The sequence below is a fragment of the Aquarana catesbeiana genome, unplaced genomic scaffold (assembly GCF_042186555.1).
Source record: "Aquarana catesbeiana isolate 2022-GZ unplaced genomic scaffold, ASM4218655v1 unanchor39, whole genome shotgun sequence".
Classification (NCBI taxonomy): domain Eukaryota; kingdom Metazoa; phylum Chordata; class Amphibia; order Anura; family Ranidae; genus Aquarana; species Aquarana catesbeiana.
In genome coordinates, this window is record NW_027362694.1 from 1 (window position 1) to 24,128 (window position 24,128).

Sequence of the window (24,128 nt, forward strand, 5' to 3'; positions counted from 1 at the left end):
AGAGGACCCAGTTCTTCCACTGAAAGGTGTGATTTAATCAGCGGAGGCACCAGGGGACAAAAAGACTACGAGAAAGCTGGACTTTCCACTGCTGCCAATAAAAGGGACAGTGATACTCTTTCACCTTTAGTTAAAAGTGTAATGAGGCCCAGCAACCAAAGGGAGGAGACATTAGACATCTCTGGTGGGGTTAGAAGTCCGGGTAAAAACTTAAGACCAAGGAGAAGCTGTGATGGCTCTGGCATCAGTGGTGAGGCAATACGAGAAGGTTATGGTACACCTTCCAAAGAAAGGACTGGGAAAAGTGAACCTGTAACCCCGAGTGGGGATGTTTTGGGGAATCCTAGGGGGAACATCAGTCCCAGGAAAAACGTAACAAAAAATAAAAATCTCCAGGACCCTGTTGATGAGAGGCATCCTTCTAACTTGACCATGGAGAGCAATGCAGGAGAGGCTGCCAGAGACTATAAAGTGCACTGTTGTTCCAAGCAGTTGCTGCAGGAGGTGCTGGGGATGTGTACAGGAATCTGCAAAGAAATTGTGGATAGTCAGCAGTATCTGAATGAGGAACAGAAGCAGCAGCATCACAAGAACTTGGTCTGGGTGAGAAGTGTTTGGCTTTGGAACCTGAATTTCAGTAGAGATGTTATGAGAGGAAAAAAATAATTATATATAATATATATATATATATATATATATATATATATATATATATATATATATATATATATTTTTTTTTTTTTTTTTTTTCGTTTAAGGGCCAGTTCACGCCATAGAAACGCATGCTTTTTCTGCATGTGCGTTTTTGATGCAGTCCAGTGCAATTGTTTTCCCCCTCTTTTTTTCTTAAACTTAAATAAGGACATGTGTGTTCCAGTGTGTTTTTGATGCTTTTTACAGCGTTCCAGTTTAGTCCAGTGCAGGAAAAATGCAGCATGTTCTACTAGTTTTTTTTTTTTGTTCTGGAACTGCAAGCACTGGTGTGAACTATGCCATTAAAGATCATATAACCTACTTTCCATGCGTTTTTGATGCAGAAAAAAATGCACTGGACTGCTTGTGGTGTGAACTGGCCTTTAAGTGCTTGCTGCATGCCCACCGTCAAATGACAGCAGGGTGGCTCTCGTTCTGGAACGGTGTCCCAGAATGGCCACTCTCGCGCACCCGCAGAGCGGCAGCCGCGCAGTGTTTCTGGGACATGGCGCGACCCTGATCTCTGTAAAGAGACCATGTGATCGCCTCTGTCCAATCACAGCCGGTCACATGTAAACACGGAGATGCCGGTAATAGACTCTCCTCGCCTCACACTGACAGTGTGAGGCGAGGAGAGACGATCAGCGGCATCTCCACGCAGGACATCTAGGAATGTAATCAGGGCACTGATCATCAGTGCCCTGATTACAATATAGCAATATAGTGTCACCAATCAGTGCCCACCAATGGCAGCAATCAGTGCCCACCACTGCCCACAAAGGGCCACCAATCAGTGCCCATTAGCGATGCCAGTCATTGCTGGCAATCAATGCCCATAAGTACCACCCATCCGTGCCGTCTATTAGTGCCCACCAGTGCCACCTAATCAGTGCCCATAAGTGCCACCTCATCGATGCCCACCAGTTCAGCCTATCTGAGTGCACATCAGTGAAGGCGAAAAATTAGTTACAAAATTTACTGACAGAAAAAAAGTAAAAAAAAAAACATTTTTTCAAAATTTTTGGTCTTCTTTTTTTTTTCTTGTAAAAAATAAAAAAACCCAGCAGTGATTAACCACTTGCCGACCATCCACCGCAGTTGTACTGTGGCAGAATGGCACCGCTGGTGGTTGCGATCACTGTCGGGCTCCCGCAATCGCTCGGGACACACGGAGAACTGGGATCTGTGTGTGTGTAAACACAGTTTCCAGTTCTCTGAGGGGAGAAGAGACAGATCGTCTGTTCATACAGAGTATGAACAGCGATCTATCTCTTTCCCTACACAGTCCCATCCCCCCTTCAGTTAGAACACACATTAGGGAACACATTAACCCCTTGATTGCCCCCTAGTGGTTAACCCCTTCACTGCCAGTGACATTTTCACAGTAATCAATGCATTTTTATAGCAGTGATCACTGTAAAAATGCCAGTGGTCCCAAAAATGTGTCAAAATTGTCTGACGTGTCCGCCATAATGTCGCAGTCTTGATAAAAATTGCAGATCGTCACCATTACTAATAAAAAAATGAATAATAGAAATGGCATAAAACTATGCCCTATTTTGTAGACGCTTTAACTTTTGCGCAAACCAATCAATATACGCTTATTGCGATTTTTACCAAAAATATGTAGAAGAATACATATTGGCCTAAACTGAGGGAAAAAAAAATGTTTTTTTTTTTGGTGATATTGGTGCTCTGGTCAGGAAGGGGGTAAAATCTTCCGGGGCTGAAGTGGTTAAATACCATCAAAAGAAAGCTCTATTTGTGTGAAGAAAATGATAAAAAAAAATTTGTTTGGATACAGTGAAGCACGACCGCGCAATTGTGCGACAGCGCTGAAAGCTGAAAAATGGCTTGGGCAGGAAGGGGGTGTAAATGCCCTGTAGGCAAGTGGTTAAAGAAGTAAAATATGAGGTTAATATTTCGGACCACCTTTCATGGAAATACTATTTCCAGGTGGTCAGCAATGGCACCCTAAATATTTAATGCAGCTCTGTAGTCATTAACCACTAACCGTTTGCTGCCCAAAGACCAGAGCACTTTTTGCGATTCAGCACTGTGTTGCTTTAGCTGATAATTGCCAAACAAAATTGACATCCTTTTTTCCCCACAAATAGAGCTTTATTTTGGTGGTATTTGATCTTTTTTGCGCTATAAATAAAAAAAAAATAGCGTCAATTTTGAAAAAAACGCATTATTTTTTACTTTTTGCTATAATAAATATCCCCAAAAAATATATAAAAAACATTTTTTTCCTCAGTTTAGGCCAATGCGTATTCTTCTACATATTTTTGGTAATAAAAATCGCAATAAGCATTTATTGATTGGTTTGCGCAAAAGTTATAGCGTCTACAAAATAGGGGATAGTTTTATAGCATTTTTATTAATGATTTTTATTTATTTTTTTTTTACTAGTAATGGCGGCGATCAGCAATTTTTTATTATGGCGGACAGATCAGACACTTTTGGTGCTATTTTGGGACCATTCACATTTATACAGTGATCAGTGAGATTAAAAATGCATTGATTACTGTGTAAATGTTATTGGCAGTGAAGGGGTTAACCACTAGGTGGCGCTGTAGGGGTTAAGTGTGTCCTAGGGAGTGATTCTAACTGGGGGGGGGGGGGGGGGCGTGGCTATGTGTGACACGACACTTATCACCACTCCCGATTACAGGGAGCTGTGATCAGTGTCACTAGGCAGAACGGGGAAATGTTTGTGTACATCAGCATTTCCCCGTTCTTCCTCTCCGTGAGACGATCGCGGAGATCCCGACGGACATCGTGTCCACGGGACCCGCGCCCACAAGCCGCTTCTTAAAGGGCCACATACAGGTACGTTAGTATGCCCATACTTGCCCTTCTGCGTAAGCCGGTCGCATGCAGTTAATATATAGTTAAATGTATTTTTTACATGCAAGTACCTGAATTTGACCTGGTATCTGCCTCTTAGAGAACTACGGAACCAGCTCTGGTCACTGGCCTGCACTTTGCAATAGAACTGACAGAACATCTGTGCTCAAATCTAGTTAGCTTACATATACACCGTATACAGTATGATGTCAGGGAGAAAGGAAAGTCCCACTGCTCCAGGTGAATATAATGTCCTGATGGACTCAGTGGTCTGGATGCTAGCCCTGGCTCACTACCGAGACACTGGATTCAAAATAAATTCTGCTGCACACCACCGGCGGTCCAAGAGTGTTTAACCTGGTTTTGAGGAAGCACAATGGTTGTATGAAACGCATCAACCTGATTTATTTGATTGTGTCCTGATGGTAGTACGCATTGTACAATTTACGCAATAAACACTCTTGGACGGGCGGGGGTGTGCAGCCAAAGAAATTTTGTATACAGTATGATGTGCTAGAGCAGCCTGACCACATGTTAACACCCAATTAACAGTTAACAATTCACACCCCTCATACGGGGGAACCAAAGTGCGATGGGTATGCTTGTTGCCATTCATTTTTGGCACCAACTGTGCTTTCCTGGATTAGACATGGCATGTACCAAGGAATATATAGGTTGCCTTGCAGTGCATTTGGGAAAGCACAGATGTGTGTGTTTTTGTTTTTTTTTGCTGACGTTGAGGTTCCAATGAAAATGAATGGGCAGCATACTGCAATGAATGTCAGTGTCAAAAATTGCACTATAAGGGTACCACAGTTTGCATATAAAGATTTGCTATTATCTGAGTAACGGTGTATAGAACCCAGTACACTAGTTGACCTAAAGAACCCTTGTCCTGTATTTATTTGAAATCTCCAGGAACAAATACTCTGCAGAAGAAGAGGTGCACATAGTTACCTTTTCCACTGAAGGCAAATGCATTCCAGAGGACTGGTTCCTCAAATCTACAGGGAAACTGTTTCCATGGTCCCCTGTAAGATCTCAATGCTTCCTCTCGCTGACCTCTACTTTAGAACTGTGTAGTGACACAGAGGTCCATGGAAGTAAACAGTGAGAGCTGCTGTGGACTGTGGGGACATCGGTTTACCTGCAGTCTTTGAGGAACCAATGGCGATTAACACTGCTGAAAGTAGTGACATCAAGTAGTGGAAAACAAGTACTGAGGGGGCAGTTTTGCAGCAAAAGCTGTTCTGTTCCTATTTTTAATAACCCCCGAGCTCCTTGAACAAAACTGGAGTTCTACTTTTAAGTATCAGTTTTGGAATAGGGCTAGACTGATATTTAATACAGTTCTTACAAAACCTCAGCATATTCCACAGGTAGAATTGGTGTTCTGATTTGACAGATATTTTGTTTAAATTCAGGACTTTGAATCTGCCTTTCAAGAGAATGTCAGCATCAATGGACTGTCATGGCACGAGGCCCCAGATAAAGACTCTGGTAAGAATCGGTTAAAGTGATTGTAAAGTCTCGTGTTTTAAAAAAAATAAATAACAAACATGTTATACTTCCCTCCTCTGTGCAGTTGGTTTTGCACAGAGCAACCCGGATCCTCCCCTTCCCGGGCCCTCTTTGCTGCTCCCAGCCCCTCCCTCCTATCGAGTGCCCCCACAGTCAGCAGCTTCCTATGGGGGCACCCATGCCGAGTCACAGCTCTGTGTGTTTATGTCTCAGCCAATCAGGAGGAGTTAACCGGACGACTTAGACATTCATGGACATCGTTAGAGAGATGGGGCTCAGGTAAGTCATTAGGGGGTGCTGGGGAGGCTGCTACACACAAGGTTTTTTATCTTAATGCATTAAGATAAATAAAACCTTCTGACTTTACAACTCCTTTAAAGCTCAACTCCAGATGAAACTTTCTTTACCATTGGATGCAATAGGGAATAATTAAAACTAAAGTTTAATCTGCCTATAATTTGGCTTCCCATTCCCCCCCCCCCCAATCAACAAGTTAATTTTTAGAGAAAACCTTTTTATTTTCATTACAAACCTAATTTAACCACCTCCCGCCATATAGTAAAATGACGGGCACAAGGCGGCCCTCGTTCTGGGGCGACATCATATGACAGGGCTCGACAAACCCCGGGCGCCAGGTCGCATTTGCGACTAGAATTAGCGACCTGGCGCCTGGGGCGGCACAGCTTTGGTATCCTGTGTCCGTTCGCCTCCCCCCCCCCCCTCCCGCCGCGATCGCGCTGGGCCGCGCCGGTAATTGAGGCCCCGGCTTTGCGGCCTACTGCAGTCCTATGGTTCCTGGTTCCTTCTGCAATCGGGCGCCCTCTGGTGGTGGCCGTTGGTATGACAAGACATCCACCAATGCTAATGGAGCAGCTTTCCCTACCTGTTTTCACTGCCTGCTCATCTCCTTCCCTTTACTTAGAACCCCCAAACATTATATATATTTTTTATTCTAACACCCTAGAGAATAAAATGGCGGTCATTGCAATACTTTCTGTCACACCGTATTTGCGCAGCGGACTTACAAGCGCACTTTTTTGGGAAAAAATACTTTTTTTAATTAAAAAATAAGAAAACAGTAAAGTTAGCCCAATTTTTTTTATATTTTGAAAGATGATGTTACGCCGAGTAAATTGATTCCCAACATGTCACGCTTCAAAATTTCATCCGCTCGTGGAATGGCGACAAACTTTTACCCTTTAAAATCTCCATAGGTGTCGTTTAAAAAATTCTACATGTTGCATGTTTTGAGTTACAGAGGAGGTCTAGGACTAGAATTATTGCTCTCACTCTAACGATTGTGGCGATACCTCACGTGTGGTTTGAACACCGCTTTCATATGCGGGTGCTACTCACATATGCGTTTGCTTCTGCAAGCGAGCTCGGCGGGACGGGGCGCATTTAAAAAAATTATTATTTTTTCTTATATATTTTATTTTTTATTTTTACACTGTTTTTAAAAAAAATAAAAATTGTGTCACTTTTATTTCTATTACAAGGGATGGGGCACATTTAAATTTTTTTTTTTCTTATTTATTTTAACTTTTATTTTTTCACTGTTCTTTTAAAAAAAAAAAAAAAAAGTCACTTTTATTCCTATTAGAAGGAATGTAAAAATCCCTTGTAATAGAAAAAAAGCATGACAGGTCCTCTTAAATATGACATCTGGGGTCAAAAAGACCTCAGATCTCATATTTACACTAAAATGCATTAAAAAAAAAAATTGTCATTTGAAAAAAAAAAAAAAAATGTCCCTTCAAGAGCTATGGGTGGAAGTGACGATTTGACGTCGCTTTCGCCCTGCAATGACTTGGAGATGGGCGGGGGGCCATCTTCCTCTCACTCGTCTCCATGTCAGGCCAGGGACAGATCCGGATCGCCTCCGCCGTTACCGACGGCCACGATAAGCGGTGAAGGGCACCGGAGAGCGGCGGTAGGGGGGCCCTCTCCTGCCGCCGATAAAAGTGATCTCGCTGCTAATCTGCTGCAGAGACCACTTTTATCTGAAAGAGAACCGCCGGCTCTTGAAGAAGATACCGGGGTTATGGTAGCTAGCTGCTACCATAACAACGGTATTTCTCTTCAAAGACAGGACGTATATAGTCGTCCTGCGGGAAGGAAGTGGTTAATTAAAATGAATTTATTATTTGTCATCTCCCTGCTTGGCCCCTTTCACAGGGGCTGTCTGATCAGGTTCGCATGTCAGTTTTTCAGGCGGACCTGATTGGATCCTTAGCGAGAATATGGTGGTCTTGTGTACCTGCATGGCAGGAAATAAAAGCAGTCACATTAGTTCTAGTCGTCTCTGTGTAAATTTAAGATTGGTTAATTTTTATATTGAAAATAAAGCTTTGTCGGTCGTTTTAAAAAAAAAAAAAAAAAACCTGGCTCCTAACTTTTTTAGCTGGCTCCTAGATTCCAAGCAAATTTGTCAAGCCCTGTCATATGACATCATCATTGCTCTTCAGAGCCATCTTCTCAGTGCATCCTCATCAGCGCACTTCAGTGAAGGAGGAAAATTACTTATTTACAACATTTTCTAGCTAAGAAAAACTTTTTTTTTCAAAAGTTTGTCTTTAAATACCACCAAAAGAAAGCTCTATCTGTCTCAAAAATATGATAAAATTTCTTTTGGGTACAGCGTTTCATGACCCCGCAATAGTCATTCAAAGTGCAATAGCACTGAAAGCTGAAAATTGGCCTGGGCAGGAAGGGGGCAAAAAATCCCGGTATTGAAGTTGTTAAACCCATTGATGTCATCACTCTGTCACTGTGCTTCTCATGATCATGGCTGTTTGGGAGGGGATACCAGTTTCCTTGCTCCTGGCTCACCAGGTCTGTGTACCTGAACATCAACTGCATTATGTCTGTAGAAAAAATTCTAGGTTTATGAATATACATAGAGAGACATATTAATCCTATATAACATTGGAGGTCCATATGGTTTACCCCTCCAGAGACACACCAGTGAGTTTTAAATATCTCTTCTGGAATGCTGTTCCTATAGTTAATATGATAGACAAGCTAAGTATGCTGTAATTCACTCTGCTGCACATGCTCCAGCTCGCCCCCCCCCCCCCCCCAAAAAAAATAAGTGACTGGAAGACTATAGAACAGACCAGCCCCCTGGGCTTAGGCCTTAGTGTAGCACATCATTCTGAGTATTTATTTTACTAAAGTACACAGCTAGACCGGGACACGGCTTTTTCCAGATGCCCCAAACAATCGGAAAGGGGATTCATCAGAGAAAATGACTTTACCCCAGTCCTCAGCAGTCTAATCCCTGTACCTTTTGCAGAATATTAGTCTTTCCCTGATGTTTTTCCTGGAGAGAAGTGGCTTCTTTGCTGCCCTTCTTCATACCAGGTCATCCTCCAAAAGTCTTCTCACTGTGTATGCAGATGTACTCACACCATTCCTGAACAAGTTCTGCACTGGTGGTGCCCCGATAGCACAGCTGAATGAACTGTAGGAGACGGTCCTGGCACTTGCTGGACTTTTTTGGGCGCCCTGAAGCCTTCTTCACAAATGCAGTGGAATCGTGTGTTTTTTTTTTTTTTTTTTTTTATGGGAGTAAGTTAATTTTCATGACAAAGAGGGAATTTGCAATTGTAATTCATCTGATCACTCTTCATAACATTCTGGAGTGTATGCAAATTGCCATCATAAAAACTGAGGCAGCAGACTTTGTGAAAATGAATGTTTGTGTCATTCTCAACTTTTGGCCATGGCTGTATATTCTTTGGTATAGTTATAGAAACCCAGGCTTATTCTATATTTCCTCACCTGGCAGAACCGGACATTAAAATACTAGAAGACCAATTGGATGAAGCCATGGTGGAGACCTCAATGAAGAGAAAGCGATATCCAAGGAAGATCCTGAGTCATTTTGTCAAAGCATTAAAAACGGAGCGTGAAATCCTGGTATGTTGTTCATTCAAATAGTAATATTTTTAAGTCCGTGGACCAATACCAATATTTAATTTATGGTTGATTGCTGGAACCCAGTGTGGCACTACAAGGCTACCAACTACTCAGCTACCTTACTTGCACTATGTGGTTGATTTATTAAAACTGGAGAGCATAGTTGAACAAGCTGAAGTTAGATGCTGATTGGCTACTGTGCAAAGCTGCAGCAGATTTTTCACATTCAAGTTTTAGTAAATCAACCCCTATTTGTTTAGTGATGTCTTGTGACCTGTGATTTAATATCCTTTATTGTTTACGTGCAGAACCAGTACAAGCCAGTTGTGAATGCAGAAAAGGTCAGGCTCGATCCTGCACTTGGTAAGCAAGTTTATAATTTTGTTCAGTGTCTTAGCAATGGTGCACAATTTCTGAAATCTAATGTGTGTCCAGCTGTTGTATAAAACCGGATGTTTCTACCCATTATTACCTATATTTATCCTTTGACGGCCAAGGATGTGGCCTACTTGTCATAGCAATCAAAGGGTTAAAAGAAGCATGCAGATATTGTAAAGCCTATTCTGCTAGTTACAGAAGTGCCTTTTTTAAGGTTTTTAAAAATCAATGTGTACAATTTTGGGCATTTTTTACCATTTTTGTGGGTACCACAGTTTTTGGTTTAATCAAGATTTATTAGGTTTCCAACTAGAGTGATACAATAACAGCAGTGCATTTTCAAACACATACACACATTTGGCATTACTGTGCAAATGAGAGCAATTCCACTAGTTTCTGATATCTGTACCTTTTTAGAGCACTGCAACATCCAGATTTCCGCAAATGCAAACGGAACACGTGTGTGCAGGAATGCTGCGTGTACGCAGAATCTCGTGGCTCGTATGAGCCCTCTGTACAACGATACCCTCTGGGATGTGTGGTGTGGCAATCTCAGGAAGCAGAGGGAGTCCGTACGTAATTCTCACCTAAGCAACAAAGCAGGATGCGTTGCCTTGCAGCACAAAAATGGTACTAAACTTTACCCAGAGGAGTAGGTTTCATGTGTTCATGAGCCCTGTCATGTTACATAGTAGATGTGGTTGAAAAAAGACACAAGTCCATCAAGTCCAACCAATGTGTGTGATTATATGTCAGTATTACATTGTATATCCCTGTATGTTGCGGTCATTCAGGTGATTATCTAATAGTTTCTTGAAGCTATCAATGCTCCCCGCTGAGATCACCGCCTGTGGAAGGGAATTCCACATCCTTGCCGCTCTCAGTAAAGAACCCTCTACGTAGTTTAAGGTTAGACCTCTTTTCTTCTAATTTTAATGAGTGGCCACGAGTCTTGGTAAACTCCCTTCTGCGAAAAAGTTTTATCCCTGTTGTGGGGTCACCAGTACGGTATTTGTATATTGAAATCATATCCCCTCTCAAGCGTCTCTTCTCCAGAGAGAATAGTTTCAGTGCTCGCAAACTTTCCTCATAACTAATATCCTCCAGACCCTTTATTAGCTTTGTTGCCCTTCTTTGTACTCGCTCCATTTCCAGTACACTGAGGACTGGTGGCCAGAACTGGACAACATACTCTAGGTGCGGCCGGACCAGAGTCTTGTAGAGTGGGAGAATTATCGTTTTATCTCTGGAGTTGATCCCCTTTTTAATGCATGCCAATATTCTGTTTGATTTGTTAGCAGCTGCTTGGCATTGCATGCCATTGCTGAGCCTATCATCTACTAGGACCCCCAGGTCCTTTTCCATCCTAGATCCCCCCCCCCCCCCCCCCACAGTTTATAGACTGCATTCATATTTTTGCCACCCAAATGCATTATTTTACATCTTTCTACATTGAACCTCATTTGCCATGTAGTTGCCCACCCCATTAATTTGTTCAGATCTTTTTGCAAGGTTTCCACATCCTGCAGAGAAGTTATTGCCCTGCTTAGCTTAGTATAGTCCGCAAATACAGAGATTGAACTGTTTACCCCATCCTCCAGGTCGTTTATGAACAAATTAAATCGGACAGAACCCTGGGGGACCCCACTACCCACCCCTGACCATTCCGAGTACTCCCCATTTATCACCACCCTCTGAACTCGCCCTTGTAGACACTTTTCAATCGATGTACTCACCCTATGGTCCATGCCAACGGACCTTGTTTTGTACAGTAAACATTTATTGGGAACTGTGTCAAATGCTTTGGCAAAATCCAGATACACCACGTCTACGGGCCTTCCTTTATCTAGCTGGCAACTCACCTCCTCATAGAAGGTTAGTAGATTGGTTTGGCCAGAACAATTCTTCATGAATCCATGCTGATTACTGCTAATGATACCGTTCTCATTACTAAAATCTTGTATATAGTCCCTTATCATTCCCTCCAAGAGTTTACATACTATTGATGTTAGGCTAACTGGTCTGTAATTTCCAGGGATGTATTTTGGGCCCTTTTTAAATATTGGTGCTACATTGGCTTTTCTCCAATCAGCTGGTACCATTCCAGTCAGTAGACTGTCAGTAAAAATTAGGAACAATGGTCTGGCAATTACTTTACTGAGTTCCCTAAGTACCCTCGGGTGCAAGCCATCTGGTCCCGGTGATTTATTAATGTTAAGTTTCCCAAGTCTAATTTTAATTCTGTCCTCCGTTAACCATGGAGGTGCTTTCTGTGATGTGTAATGAGGATAAACACTGCAGTTTTGGTTGCTGAAGCCCCCCGATTCCCTTGTGAAGACTGAGGAGAAGAATAAATTCAATACCTTCGCCATCTCCCCATCCTTTGTAACCAGATGTCCTTCCTCATTCTTTATGGGGCCAATATGGTCTGTCCTCCCTTTTTTACTGTTTACATACTTAAAGAATTTCTTGGGATTTTTTTTACTCTCCACCGCTATGTGCCTTTCATGTTCTATCTTGGCTGTCCTTATTGCACCCGTACATTTCTTGTTGCATTCTTTATAAAGTCTGAATGCTGATGATGATCCCTCAACCTTGTATTTTTTGAAGGCCTTCTCTTTTGCTTTTATATGCATTTTTACATTGGAGTTAAATCATCCAGGACTTTTGTTTGCTCTTTTAAATGTATTACTCAATGTGATGCATTGGCTAATGCCCTTATTTAATATGCTCTTAAAGCAAACCCATCTCTCCTCCATGTTCTTTGTTCCTAAGATTTTATCCCAATTTATGCCTTCTAGCAAGGTTCTTAGTTTAGGTAAGTTGGCTCTTTTGAAATTCAGTGTCTTTGTATTTCCCTTATGTTTCCTATTTGTGTGAATTATACTGAAGCCAATTGACCTGTGATCGCTGTTACCTAAATTGCCCTGTATTTCCACATCCGTGATCAGGTCTGTATTTTAATCAGTAGATCCAGTAACACTTTACTTCTAGTTGGTGCGTCTACCATCTGACCCATAAAATTGTCCTGTAAGACATTTAGGAACTGGCGAGCTTGAATGCGCGGTTCCCTCCGCCCAGTATATGTCTGGATAATTAAAATCCCCCATTATAACACTTCCCATCCTTGCTGCTAATGCAAATTGTGATAGATCTGTCTCTTCCTCCCTCAGGTTAGGGGACCTATAGCATACTCCCAGTATTATTTTCCCCTTAGCTTCATCCCTTTGGAGCTCTACCCATAAGGATTCCACCTCTTCCCTAGCTCCCTTAGTGATGTCAATTCTCACATTCTCTTGTACATTATTCTTGATATATAGGCATACCCCTCCCCCTTTTTTACCCTCTCTATTCTTGCGATAAAGGGTATACCCTTGAATGTTTGCCAGCCAATCATGAGAGCTGTTGAACCAGGTCTCTGAAATTCCCACAAAATCCAAATACAACAGTATCTCTAGTTCACCAATGCCATTAGCCTGGCGGACAAGATGGGTGAACATGCCACGTAGTTTAGACCGGTTGCATATTATCCTCTTATTGGGTGTTCCAAGATTGCAACTAGGACTTGCTACTATATTTACCTTGTGGTAGTAGGGGGAGGGAGGTTCCTTATCCCTATAAAGGCTGCAGCCAGGCTAACTTGGAGCTTTCACTTGGGCTTGGCAGTACTGGTTTATTTTAAGACGCCGCACTGCTTTGTATGCTGATTTTTATAGCTTGATAATTGTATTGTTGGTGTTTATGCTGATGGCTGCAGATGTAATCTGTTTTCTCTGTTTCCTGCAACTTTACAGAATTGCGCATGAAGGACCTCAGTGCTACAGCTGCAACCGTTTGCCATCACATCCATGAAACCAAAAAGGTAAAACTGACTGTTCAGAGAAGCTGTCCCTACCAATACTTATATTTTGCTCTTCTCCACCTATGGAATCTGCAGGCTGGCGAGTGTCATAAAAAGTCTCTTAACCAAAACATTTTTTCTTTTTTTTAATATTCCTATTCTACCAGATTTATAGAGCGCAAACTGTTTGTGCAGCACTTGGCAGAAGACAGTACAATTCCATATAAGAGTGTTCAGAGGGCCCTCATTGTTAGAGCTTACAATCTAAACAGAAATAGTATAATTTGTTAGAAACCCCTGTCATAGGGAATCTCCACTACCTAGGTGTGCCCGTTACAAGATTTTTTACATCACTTACTGTTTGAGTGAAAGCTGTAACATGCTGGATTTCTCATGACTTTTTGTCCCAGTGACAATGCTCCCCAGGGAAAATAGAGAGGGTAACTCTCTCCAAGTGGGATAAAGCTAAAAAAAACTCTGTTGGAAATGTTAACTATGCTATCCGAAACGTAATAAACATTTCTTGGCTAGAGCTACAATTTAATGCAGATCTCTCCTTACAAACGTCGTTATCAAGTTGCTAGAATGACTGATTTTTCAGGGAGCCATAATTTCCTATATGTAGCTTCCTGGGAACTCTGACACACAGGGCACACAATTATGGCAACCTGAGCATCAGAATTTTTATCTTTTTAAATTATTGGATTTAAAAAAATTAAAACCATGAGAGCTAAAAGCGTAAGGCCCCTTTCACACATACGGACCTTTTGTCTATTTTTATCCATCCATTGACATATGAAAAACAGACATCAATGCAACTCTTTGGAAAAACAGATGTAAACGGATGATCATCCATTTACATCCGTCAACATCCGTTTTTTTGATACTGATGAAAGCCCTATTTTTATTCTGTTAAAAAAAGGGAACAGATGTAAATTGACAAATGGACCGTTTTTGCATTGGTAGTGGATGTAAAAAAACAAAAACAAATATGCAACTGATTGGTAAACTGATGTAAACCTAATGTAAACTTTATCCGTTTTTTCTTTGAAAAAACGTGACTGAACTGATGAAATGAGTGGTCCGCATGTGTGAAAGGGGCCTTAGAAGTATATGTGGCACTGAAAACAAGTCCAGAGTCCAAGTCCAGATCATAAAGAAATGTCAGCATACAGGCTTAACCTGTATATCTTTCTACTGATGCATACCAGAGTTCTGTTTACATTCCCAACTACCTGGCCCCCCTGTTTGCTCATTTCACAATCATTTCAATATAAGCACCCCCAGATCTTTTTCCTCTGTAGTTATGGTCAACACTGCACCCCCAATATTGTACTCCTTTATCGGTGGCCTATTTTTCCTTAAGTGGTTGTAAAGCCTTAAGGTTTTTCACCTTAATGCATAGAATGCATTAAGGTGAAAAACCTTCTGCGCTGCAGCTCTCCCCCAGTGAGCCCGATCCGATCCAGTGATCCGCATGAGCGCAGAGGCTCCAACTGCTGTCGGTCTTCTCATTGGACAGATTGATAGCAGCAGGAGCCATTGGCTCCCGCTACTGTCAATCAAAAGCTGTGACGTGGCCGAGTCCCACTGTCTGTGTCAATGGACACAGCAGCGGATCTTGGGAGCAAACCCACAGGGGTGCCCCCGTGAAAAGCATCTTTCCGTGGGGGTACCCGTTGAGGAGGGGCCCGAAAGCGCTGGCGGGGGACCCCATAACAAGAGGATGGGGGCTGCTCTGTGCAAAACCATTACACAGAGCAGGTCAGTATAACATGTATGTTTTGTGTGTATTTTTTTTTTAATTGAAAGGTTACAACCACTTTAAAGCGGGGGTCCACCTATCTATCGCTTTTTTTTTTTTTTTTTGAGTTCATTCACAAACTTTTCTTCTCAGCATTACATACTCACATATTGTGTGTAATATGTCCGCCTGTGTCAGATTTCGTCGGAAAGAATAACTTATATTATTCACTGCAGGCGGTTTCCATCTTCATTGTGGGCATTTGAAGCCCACAAGCATTTATTTCCTGGATGCGGTGAATGCTGTGCTCCCAGCATTCTCTGCTCGTTCCCGCACATGCTCAGTGGCATCCTGGGAAGCCTGAGACTAGCTCCCAGGAGACTGTGCGGAGTCTGGGAGAGGCTAGAAACACGCCTACTCCCACGGGAGGAGAACCAGGAAGTGCAAAGAAGAATAGAAAAATAAAAGGTAATTACGGTGATTTTAATTTTTTTAAATGGCATGTCAGCATCTAGGCAAGGAAGAGAATACATACAGATATTAATTTTGAACATTATCTCTATGCATTCTCTTCCTTGCCTAGATGCTGACATGCTGTGTAAACGAAAATTTAAATCGCCGTAATTACCTTTTTTTTTTTTTCTAATCTTCCTGGTTTTCCTCCCATGGGAGTAGGCGTGTTTCTAGCCTCTCCCAGGCTTCCCAGCATGCATTGTGCAACAGTGTCATCACAACATCTCGGTGAATGCTGGGAGCACAGCATTCACCGCATCCAGGAAATACATGCTTGTGGGCTTCAAATGCCCACAATGAAGATGGAAACCGCCTCCAGTGAATTTTATAAATTATTCTTTACAACGAAATCGGACACAGGCGGACTTATTACACAGAACATGTGAGTAGATAATCATGAGAAGAAAAGTTTGTGAATGAACTCCAAAAAAAAAAAAACGATAGATAGGTGGACCCCCGCTTTAAGTGTGTTTTGTTTTGCATTTAGAAAGAAAGTCAAGGTACCAGGTGATGTGCAGGTGTAAACCTTGTGTAATTGCAGAAACGTTCTGATTAAAGAACATCAATGTAAATGCATTGTCATCACATCCTTTTAATGCTGCACTGTACTTGATCATGATACACGCCTGTTATAGTTTGGAGCATACATCTGCACATTGTATAGTGGCAGGTTTTTCAGTCTGCACCTGAATTTTGGATCAGTTTTGAGTGCAGTTACGTTAAAAAAAAAAAATATATATAATGGTTATGGTTTATAACACATTGATTTTGTCTACTAATTGCAACCATGATTGCTTCTAATTGTATAGAGAGCAAGACCTTTTTTTCCAGCTTTTTCTGTTCCAGAACTACTGTCTCCCACATCTTTAATTACAAAAACTTCACCATTGGCTGAAAAAAAACACAGATTAAAACATGAAAATCTAGCCTGATATCAGATTAGCATGAAGTTTACATTGTTACGTTATTGCAATAACCACAAGTGATATAAATTCACTTTGTGTACACCAAGTGCAATTGCAAACCCAGTTATTACCTATGCAGGTGGCAGAGCTGTGGGAGGGACCAGCAGGCTCCACCCACTACATGATATCTGCAGAAAACTGAGAGGGTGGATACAAGACCAGTCACCCTGCACAGGGAGAAAACACAGCAGTGGCCGGTCTCTTCTTCTTTTTATTTTTTTTTTTTTTTTTTTTACAGGAAGCTCCTGCACAGAGGAAAAGTTTCACACTGAATTTCTACACTGATATGGAGATACCTGCTCTCCGGTGCTTCTACCGTCTCGCCCGTGCGATCGGCAAGCCGGAAAATGAATCAGCGGCTGCTGGAAGTTGAGCATAGAGATATCTGGTGGCCAGATGGTCCCTAGTCATCTCTATGACTTTTGGAGGCCTGGGCGCGAGGTTTTGACATCACGTCCAGGCCGGCGGAAGTGAACATTGCCAGTGACGTGGCTGGAAAGGTCGAGACAATTCATTTTTTTTTTTGATCTAGGTTTTTGTGGCTGTAGGCGGAGCCGTACCATAATTAGGGGGCGTGGCATTCGTTGTAGGCGTGGCTTAGGAAAAATATACAAGTGCGCCGTGGCGAAAAATGGGCGTGGTTTACGTGACATGGTGGGCGTGACTCAAGAGGGTGTGGTTAGAGTCTGAGATGAATGATGGAGGGGGAGAGGGGGAGAGGGGGAAAGGGGGAGAGGGAAATGACGCAACAGCAGCCCCAGATCCTACACAATAAAAATACGTGTATTCTAGAAAGTTTAACAATCATCAGATAAAGTTACTCCAAACACCTGGTGTTAGCACTTCAATCATCCCGGCACCATGGTTGTTATGGTGTCAGGATGATTAAAGAGCCCCCACCTCACACCAGGAGTCCCCGGCGGAGCCCCCCCTCACACCATGAGTCCCCGGCGGAGCCCCCCTCACACCATGAGTCCCCGGCGGAGCTCCACCTCGCATCAGGAGTCCCCGGCGGAGCTCCCCCTCGCATCAGGAGTCCCCGGCGGAGCTCCCCCTCGCATCAGGAGTCCCCGGCGGAGCTCCCCCTCGCATCAGGAGTCCCCGGCGGAGCTCCCCCTCACATCAGGAGTCCCCGGCGGAGCTCCCCCTCGCATCAGGAGTCCCCGGCGGAGCTCCCCCTCGCATCAGGAGTCCCCGGCGGAGCTCCCCCTCGCATCAGGAGTCCCCGGCGGAGCCCCCCCTCGCATCAGGAGTCCCCGGCGGAGCTCCCCCTCGCATCAGGAGTCCCCGGCGGAGCTCCCCCTCACACCATGAGTCCCCGGCGGAGCTCCACCTCGCATCAGGAGTCCCCGGCGGAGCTCCCCCTCGCATCAGGAGTCCCCGGCGGAGCTCCCCCTCGCATCAGGAGTCCCCGGCGGAGCTCCCCCTCGCATCAGGAGTCCCCGGCGGAGCTCCCCCTCGCATCAGGAGTCCCCGGCGGAGCTCCCCCTCGCATCAGGAGTCCCCGGCGGAGCTCCCCCTCGCATCAGGAGTCCCCGGCGGAGCTCCCCCTCGCATCAGGAGTCCCCGGCGGAGCCCCCCCTCGCATCAGGAGTCCCCGGCGGAGCCCCCCCTCGCATCAGGAGTCCCCGGCGGAGCCCCCCCTCGCATCAGGAGTCCCCGGCGGAGCTCCCCCTCGCATCAGGAGTCCCCGGCGGAGCCCCCCCTCGCATCAGGAGTCCCCGGCGGAGCTCCCCCTCGCATCAGGAGTCCCCGGCGGAGCTCCCCCTCGCATCAGGGGTCCCCGGCGGAGCTCCCCCTCGCATCAGGAGTCCCCGGCGGAGCTCCCCCTCGCATCAGGAGTCCCCGGCGGAGCTCCCCCTCGCATCAGGAGTCCCCGGCGGAGCTCCCCCTCGCATCAGGAGTCCCCGGCGGAGCTCCCCCTCGCATCAGGAGTCCCCGGCGGAGCTCCCCCTCGCATCAGGAGTCCCCGGCGGAGCTCCCCCTCGCATCAGGAGTCCCCGGCGGAGCTCCCCCTCGCATCAGGAGTCCCCGGCGGAGCTCCCCCTCGCATCAGGAGTCCCCGGCGGAGCTCCCCCTCGCATCAGGAGTCCCCGGCGGAGCCCCCCCTCGCATCAGGAGTCCCCGGCGGAGCCCCCCCTCGCATCAGGAGTCCCCGGCGGAGCCCCCCTTACGATTCCCAGAGCTTTTCTTCCAATAATAATAATCCAAAAAGTGACAAAAAAAAACAAACGAAACTCCATATTAAGTGTAACTAATGAATCCATAGAACCACTGTGCAAATAGAATATAAAAAAGCAATAAATACGGCACTCTAAAATAAGTAATGGTAGTGCAACTATGTGATCTGTGCAATAATAATATAGAATAAATATATATAAATAATGACAGATAAAAATCCACACAAGTGCAATAAATAATAATTAAGTCCAATGGTATCAAAAAGGTGCTTAGATCAGTGAAGAAACGTGCCCTTGGTAAAAAGGTCCCATAGACGATACAATCAAAATTGATAAAACAGCTCCACGATCCTCCTCAAAATGACTCTCCTAGGGATCTCTCGTCCTAACACCGCATAGGATTTTCCCTATAGAACCTCCATTCACGTGGTTGTTTTACATTTCTATTATATTCATTTTTTTGAGCAATATTTATTATACTTTTTTGAGCGTCACTTAATCATCAGTTTTTTACACCATTTATATTTTAATTTGATTGAGCGCTACATTCATTTAATATTTTGTTACCTACATTTACTAGCGCCTGGGTTGTCCACTATTTGCGCCTGAATTATGCCTACTCTACATGAATGGGTGCCCGGATTGCGCCTACTTGACCCCTATTAGCGGCTCAGTTGCTGCTGCTCTGTACCAGCCGATTAAGATAGCTACAGCTTGTGCGCAAGTGTGGTAGAGCAGAGAGCGCCCCTTCAAGCCCAGCAGCGTGCGGGTGTGATTTCCAATGCTGCCTATCAGTGCCGGGACAAGGTCACCCAGTGCCCAGGGCGAACATACCAGATTGCCCCCCCCCCCATTTACAGTGCAAGGGTTCAGTAGCAAGTGATGCAGAGCTCAGGAATGGAAAAAAAAAACATATTAAGGATTGTGGAAATAGGGTTCAGAAGACTGGTATAAAACCCAATATGTTATATATTGCAGTTTAACAATCATTAGATGTGGTGGCTGCATTAGTTTTATTTTAGGCTTTTCCCCTCTGTTTTCACCTGGCGATCTGGCCAGTGGCATATGTCCTGTATTAGAGTGCCCCCAATCTGGATAAAGGAGCACAGAAGGCACAGCTGATAGCAGCATAGTCAGTCTGGGAAGGAGGGTAGTGTTAGATGTACTAGCAGATTTAGCCAAACTCAATAGCCTATGAAAAACAGGATCACACATTCTCCACACTTCAGCACACTGGACTCCTCTACTTTCTGCTCTGCTGTCTAAAGTCAACATGGGAAAGAGAATGAGGAGGACACGCTCTGACACACAGGGGGGCTCTGACACACAGGGGGGCTCTGACACACAGGGGGCTCTGACACACAGGGGGGCTCTGACACACAGGGGGGCTCTGACACACAGGGGGGCTCTGACACACAGGGGGGCTCTGACACACAGGGGGCTCTGACACACAGGGGGCTCTGACACACAGGGGGGCTCTGACACACAGGGGGGCTCTGACACACAGGGGGGCTCTGACACACAGGGGGCTCTGACACACAGGGGGGCTCTGACACACAGGGGGGCTCTGACACACAGGGGGGCTCTGACACACAGGGGGGCTCTGACACACAGGGGGCTCTGACACACAGGGGGGCTCTGACACACAGGGGGGCTCTGACACACAGGGGGGCTCTGACACACAGGGGGGCTCTGACACACAGGGGGGCTCTGACACACAGGGGGCTCTGACACACAGGGGGGCTCTGACACACAGGGGGCTCTGACACACAGGGGGGCTCTGACACACAGGGGGGCTCTGACACACAGGGGGGCTCTGACACACAGGGGGGCTCTGACACACAGGGGGCTCTGACACACAGGGGGCTCTGACACACAGGGGGGCTCTGACACACAGGGGGCTCTGACACACAGGGGGGCTCTGACACACAGGGGGCTCTGACACACAGGGGGGCTCTGACACACAGGGGGCTCTGACACACAGGGGGGCTCTGACACACAGGGGGGCTCTGACACACAGGGGGCACTGACACACAGGGGGGCTCTGACACACAGGGGGGCTCTGACACACAGGGGGCACTGACACACAGGGGGGCTCTGACACACAGGGGGGCTCTGACACACAGGGGGCTCTGACACACAGGGGGCTCTGACACACAGGGGGGCTCTGACACACAGGGGGGCTCTGACACACAGGGGGGCTCTGATTCCCAACAACATCGATGGCATTTGCAGCTTGCTGAAATAATGTTTCCCCAGCCTTTATCCCCAGTCTGCACATGTACAGAGCTCTATGCTAACACCTCAGCTCTTTTCTGGGAATGTGGGGCTGACAGAGCAGGGGAGGGCTCAATAGACTGACAGGAGACTGAGCTAATAGGGACAGGTATTTATTTTTTCATTGCACCCAGCTTATATCAGGCAAATAATATAGTAAGTACACTGCTGTTAGTGAGACATATCCTGTGTTTAGGATGGGAGACAGCTGGGGGGAGTTAGTTAAGCACTGGATCCCCTCCCTATACACAAGTACTAGATGGATCAGCAGAGAACATTAACAAATGAAAAGTCCCAGTATATTCCCAACATATATAAGAATTGTTCTTCACTTTTTGTAAACCTGCTCTGCAAAGTACAGGGCGAGTTTACAGCACAGCCAGGTAGAGTTTGGAAGGCAGAGCAGTGGGGACTCACATGGAAGAAAACTAACATCCATCCTGTGAGATCTTCATGTTGGGAGAGCTGTATGATGTATGCAGGGGGCGGAAAGCAATGATCGGAACTGCACTGTTGTATCATCTTGCTCCGCCCACCTGTAGAGGAGCTCTCAGTGTCACAGCCCGATCCAGCCAGCCAGACTGATGAGAAATCAAGGCCAGTAGAATGAATTGTTCTCCCTCTGTGCCAGAATGTGGTTGCCGCTGTAGAGAGGAGGCAAGCAATATGTATGGGTGCATCCTCAGCCCACTTTTTGGGCAGACTGTACAATTGAGTGGAGCCATAACCTAAATATTCTCTGCATGCTCATGCTGCTGTCGGCGACCTAGAGCCCCCTCCCACACTCCTCCCACACCCTGCCCAGGGCAGCCGATCCTCCCGCCCACCCCTTGTACCGGCCCTGCTGCCTATAGATGGCAGTGCTGAGCCGATGACGTCACTGAGAATCCAGCTTCAAGATAAAGAGAGCACTGCTATAACCTCGCCTGACGCGGTGGCGTGTGTCCTTAATCTAAGCCAGGCGAAGACGAGCTGAGCCAGGGATTTGTCGGAAGCTTGCACGTCCACGAGTTCTAGTCTACCCAGGGCTATGTGGATAGGGTTGTGCAACACACACATTTTTTTCCTACATTTTTTTAATTAGTCATTTTATTTATGGTATTTATGATTTTCATTTATTATTTTTATACCCCTTTATATTTATTCATTATTCATTTCATCAAGCACCCATTTTTATACACCATTATTTATTTTTAGATTTACCCATTATTATATATTTTTTTTCTTTTTCTACACCATTTTTTATTTTTCATATGCATTTATTATTTTTATACACCCTGATTCATAGTTATTTTTATATTTATTAATTATTATCCTCATTATTTTTCTTTATTTTTATACACCCTTATTTAGAGTTATTTTTATATTTATTAACTATTATATTTATCATTATTATTTATTTTATACACCCTTTTTTTTTATCTTTATTCTTTAAATTTATTCATCAATGTATCCTTTTTTATTTTTTTATATACATTTTTATTCATTATCTTTATTTTTTCATGTATATTTATACTCTCTTATTTTTTTATTTTATATTACTTTTATTTGTTTATATTTTTAACCTATTTTTTTCCATTCACAATCTTTTATTTATATTTATTTATTATTAATGTCATCGCACACCCATTTTTATTTTTATACACCGTTATTTATTTTTAGATTTACTCATTATTAAGAAAGCAGGGCCCCATTCACAGGGGCCCTGGGGCCCAGGAACCATTCCTAACAAGGAAGAGACCTGGTGTAGTATAAAAGGGGTTTTTAACCGATTCAGCCCTCGGAAGATTTTACCCCCTTCCTGACCAGAGCACTTTTTACGATTCGGCACTGCGTCTCTTTAACTGACAATTGCGCGGTCGTGCGACGTTGTACCCAAACAAAATTGACGTCCTTTTTTTCCCCCCACAAATAGAGCTTTCTTTTGGTGGTATTTGATCACCTCTGTGGTTTTTATTTTTTGCGCTATAAACATAAAAATAGAGCGATAATTTTGAGAAAAAAAAAGCAATATTTGTTTACTTTTTGCTATAATAAATATCCCCCAAAATATAAAAAAAACCCTTTTTTTTTCCTCAGTTTAGGCCAATATGAATTCTTCTACGTAATTTTAGTTAAAAAAAATCGCAATAAGCGATTGGTTTGTGCAAAATTTATAGCGTCTACAAAACGGGACAGTTTTATGGCACTTTTATTAATTATTTTTTTTTAATTAGCAATGGCGATCTGCGATTTTTACCGTGACTGCGACATTATGGCGGACAATTTTGACACTATTTTGGGACCATTGTCATTTATACAGCGATCAGTGCTTTAAAAATGCACTGATTACTGTGTAAATGACCCTGGCAGGGAAGGGGTTAACCACTAGGGGGCAGTGAAGGGGTTAAGTGTGTCCTAGGGAGTGATTCTAACTGTTAGGGGGGGATGGGCTTCAACACACAGGACAGTGATCACTGCTCTCGATGACAGGGAGCAGTGATCTCTGTCATGTCACTAGGCAGAATGCTTTGTTTACAAAAGTATCTCCCCGTTCTACCTCTCCGTGACACGATTGCGGGCATCCGACCGACATCGAGTCCACGGGACCCGCTGTCACGGAGGACGTGGCACTCGCGCGCCCGCAACACCGCTTCTTAAAGGGGACATACCTGTTTGCCCTTTTGCCCCCAGTGCCATTCTGCTGATGTACATCAGCGTGCGCTGGTCAGCAAGCGATTAAAATAGAAATGGTAAGCAAAACATTTGTGTATAGATATAAAAAATAAAAAAATTATAAATATCTTTGTTGCCTTTTTTATAAGTGATCACATTCCCTCTGTTCTCAGCTGCATAAGAGCTTGGGGAGGAGAAGCAGCAGCACACTGATCTTCTCAGTGAAAAGCTGTGCAGTGGGGGGGGGGGGGGTGGCAGGACAAGTCTGATCATTGGAGGAGAGCAGGCTGAGTTCCCATCATAGCTAGAGAACTGACCACGCTGTGCTCTCCTGCTTAGTGTGGTCAGTTTTTATTAGGAAAGCAGAGGGACTGACAGACACACCAGGGATTTCACATAAAGGAAGCAAAACAAAGAGAACAGGAGACTTTCTCATACAAGTACATGGTACAGCAGGCACATATCAGGAATAGGAAATGACTAGGAATAGGAAATGACATTGTTGCCAACCATCAGTATTTATACTGGCAGCCAGTAAAAAACAGGCACTTTTCTACTGCCAGTAAATGCCAGTGACAGGAAGA

At 44.5% G+C, this 24,128-nt stretch overlaps 1 protein-coding gene across 2 annotated transcripts in view; it reads left to right on the forward strand.

Annotated features, from left to right (window-relative positions):
• The first annotated feature begins 6 nt into the window (after positions 1–6).
• The window catches only part of LOC141122114 (uncharacterized), a 210,142-nt gene continuing 186,020 nt past the window's right edge, over positions 7–24,128 (forward strand). The window contains exons 1-5 of one of the 2 annotated variants that reach the window (XM_073611945.1): positions 7–603; positions 4,971–5,046; positions 8,861–8,991; positions 9,300–9,354; positions 13,164–13,231. In XM_073611945.1, coding sequence (XP_073468046.1) covers positions 142–603; positions 4,971–5,046; positions 8,861–8,991; positions 9,300–9,354; positions 13,164–13,231 — 792 coding nt within the window. In that variant the 5' untranslated portion in view covers positions 7–141. Of the gene's footprint in view, positions 604–4,970; positions 5,047–5,090; positions 5,347–8,860; positions 8,992–9,299; positions 9,355–13,163; positions 13,232–24,128 lie in introns of those variants that run through there. The other variant, XM_073611946.1, reaches the window with a different exon arrangement.